This window comes from Octopus bimaculoides, chromosome 20 (assembly GCF_001194135.2).
Source record: "Octopus bimaculoides isolate UCB-OBI-ISO-001 chromosome 20, ASM119413v2, whole genome shotgun sequence".
NCBI lineage: Eukaryota > Metazoa > Mollusca > Cephalopoda > Octopoda > Octopodidae > Octopus > Octopus bimaculoides.
This window is the reverse complement of record NC_069000.1, coordinates 41,638,227-41,641,166: the sequence shown is the minus strand read 5'-3', so window position 1 is coordinate 41,641,166 and position 2,940 is coordinate 41,638,227. Positions and strand designations below refer to the sequence as shown.

Genomic DNA, 2,940 nt, shown 5'->3' with positions numbered 1-2,940 from the left:
TTTCATCGTTGTCCCCACTTTTGTTTTTTTTCTGCTTTGTTTTCGCCCCCCTCGAAAAGAAAAAACTCTACATTTGTATTTTGTCCCCTCTGTGTTGAGCCCTGTGTGGCTAATAAAGAAACCTATCTATCTGTTTGTCTACCTGTCTGTCTATCTATCTATCTGTTTGTCTATCTGTCTGTCTATCTATCTGTTTGTCTATCTGTCTGTCTGTCTATCTATCTATCTGTTTATCTGTCTGTCTATCTATCTGTCTGTTTGTCTATCTGTCTGTATATCTATCTGTTTGTCTATCTGTCTGTATATCTATCTGTTTGTCTATCTGTCTGTATATCTATCTGTTTGTCTATCTGTCTGTTTGTTTATCTGTCTGTCTATCTATCTATCTGTTTGTCAACCTTTCTGTCTGTTTATTTATCTATCTGTCTATCTGTCTCGCTGTCTTAAATTCAGCTTTCGTGCTTATCATTACCTACTGTTCTGAATATTGTGTAATGACCGGAAAAATACTGTTACCAATACAGTAACCCCTCGCCATCACGATTCACCCTTATCGCAGTTTATTATTTAAGCTTACGTCGATTTCCTCCGTGTTTTTGTTTTGCATCTACAATGAAGTAAATATATACAAGTTATATATATATAGTACAGTACTGTTTCTACTTTGCGCAGGGTGTTTTGGAACGTAACATTCGCGATAGTCGAGATTACTGTACAAGTGGCCGAAATGCCGTTCCTCCGATGGATCACTGTAGTGAGATTATTATTAGCGAGGATCCGTAGGAGATGAGGTAGTCTCTTTAAGTCGTACCGCTACTTCCTCTGCATTGGGAGGTCACAGCTTTTGTACTACGGACATGGGATTAGAATGTTGCAGGAAGAAAGAATCGTAAGACGGATTCTTCAAACTGGGCCAACCGACAAGAGTGCTAGGGAGTAGACCATGAATGAGATGGTTGGATAATATACATTGTCTCAGTTGATCACACTTAGGAATCCAGCTGGAAAGTGTTATGACGGTTGCTTCTGATAGGATCCTATGGAGGAGGTGTCTTATGGGAGAAAATAGGGGAAAACGATGTTCTAAATTAGAACATCGTTATAAATTTTGGCATACTTACTATTACAAATGAAAGTATGCACCACAAAATCATCTAGGAAATTCTTGGCCAAGATTAGAACCTGCCATATTCGGTAGTATAAGTTAAAAAACTTTCATGAATTAATGTTGTCCAAGTAATTAGAACTCACTTTAGGAATGCTGTGAAGTGGTTTTATAACACAAGGTAGATAACTCCGATAGGAAGTGAAAGATAAATCTGCGATTTCCAATTTTTTTCCATTCTTGTGGCACTCTTGAAATACTTTCCATGTCTCCAAGAACTCCTACATAGAAAAAATTATTTATTTTCATTAATCTTTTTCTATCATGAATCTAAATTCCATAAGAGATTAAATTGTAAAATTATATTTGGTAGTTGAACAGTAAATTCTGAGTATCGTACCTATGTTCGAGTATTACACAATGTTACATATTTATTAACATATATTTCGGTGATAAGTTATTTTTAGATAACCACAACCATGTATTTATCTGTGTAATACCATTTTATACCAGACATGTATCATGGGATATATTGTTATTATCATGCCGATAAGCATTTGCGTGTTGATCTACAATAATACCATACTAATTTTGAGGCCCTGGGTTTATGAGTTTCATTTTCCAAGCACAAGATCCAAATTTTGAACGAAGTGCAAAATTTGGTATTACCATAACAAATGCTTCTGTGTACCAAGAAATTTATAGAAAGCAAAAAAAAAAAAAAATCTTCTGAGACTTGTTTTTAAAAAGAAATTTACAAGTCCGTCTTTGAGTGCTTGTGAATCGACAATTGCGTCTTGAAGTGATGGTGTGCCCAATTCTAGTGCGAGTGGTTCAGAAAATGATTATTATAATAATATTTTGTATTATAAATGATCTTGACATTCCTTTAACTTAATGTAAAATATTCTTTACATTCTACTGTTGTTTATTTCCGAGTATGATAAATTTTATAGGTAAAATATTTTTCTGGGAACAAATTATGATTTATAACATTGTTAGTAATGGGAAATTATTGCTCTGCTTTATGTATTTTCACTTTAAGAGTAGCCTCTGGGATCAAATTAACTCACATGAGCTCTGACAACATAGTTAACTCAAAAAGAGACAGAGAGAGAGAGAGACAGAACAATCATGTCTTGAGTAGAAAGACATGTGAGTTGTTGATTAATTTTATTCATTTTTTTTGTTTCTTTTTTTTTTTTTCTTCTGTTGCAGAATAATTCTTAAGCAATATCAAAATCAAGAAATATGCAGAAATTTATGGACTTAACAGTTATTGATGTAAGTATCTTTTATTTGTTTCAACCATTGGACTGTGGCCATGCTTGGGTACCACCTTGAAGAGTTTGGTCAAATGAATTGACCCCTGCCAATGCTTTTTTTTTCCCGGTATTTATTGTCAGCTTGTTTTGGTGAAACTGCTGTGGGGGACAAACACTCATACATATACATATATACATACACTCACACACACCACATGCACACGCATCTGAACACTGAAAGGGTTAAATAAAAGTGTCATTAGTAGCCCCCCCACTTCCTCCAAAAAAAAAAAAAAAAGAAGTTGGTTGGAAAATTACTGTTTGTAAATCTCGCAACGAGAGACATTCAACAACAGTACTTTATAGTAAAGATTGTTTGCCAACATAACACGGCAGAACTGGTTTAGGACGAATGTTGCTGTAATTTAGCCCCGAGGAGACATCGTCTCCAGCTGGCTATACAACACGATCTGTGTACTTATATATTTTTTTGAAAATATAAGGACACAGATCGTGTCGTATAGCCACCTGGAGACAATATCTCCTCGGGGCTAAATTACAGCAACATTC

General features: G+C 34.9%; 1 protein-coding gene across 1 annotated transcript in view; it reads left to right on the top strand.

Annotated features, from left to right (window-relative positions):
* The window catches only part of LOC106875572 (uncharacterized), a 26,762-nt gene that overhangs the window by 11,793 nt on the left and 12,029 nt on the right, over positions 1-2,940 (top strand). The window contains exon 2 of the mRNA XM_014923777.2: positions 2,324-2,389. Within this exon, the coding sequence (XP_014779263.1) occupies positions 2,357-2,389 (33 nt within the window). The 5' untranslated portion in view covers positions 2,324-2,356. The remainder of the gene's footprint in view (positions 1-2,323; positions 2,390-2,940) is intronic.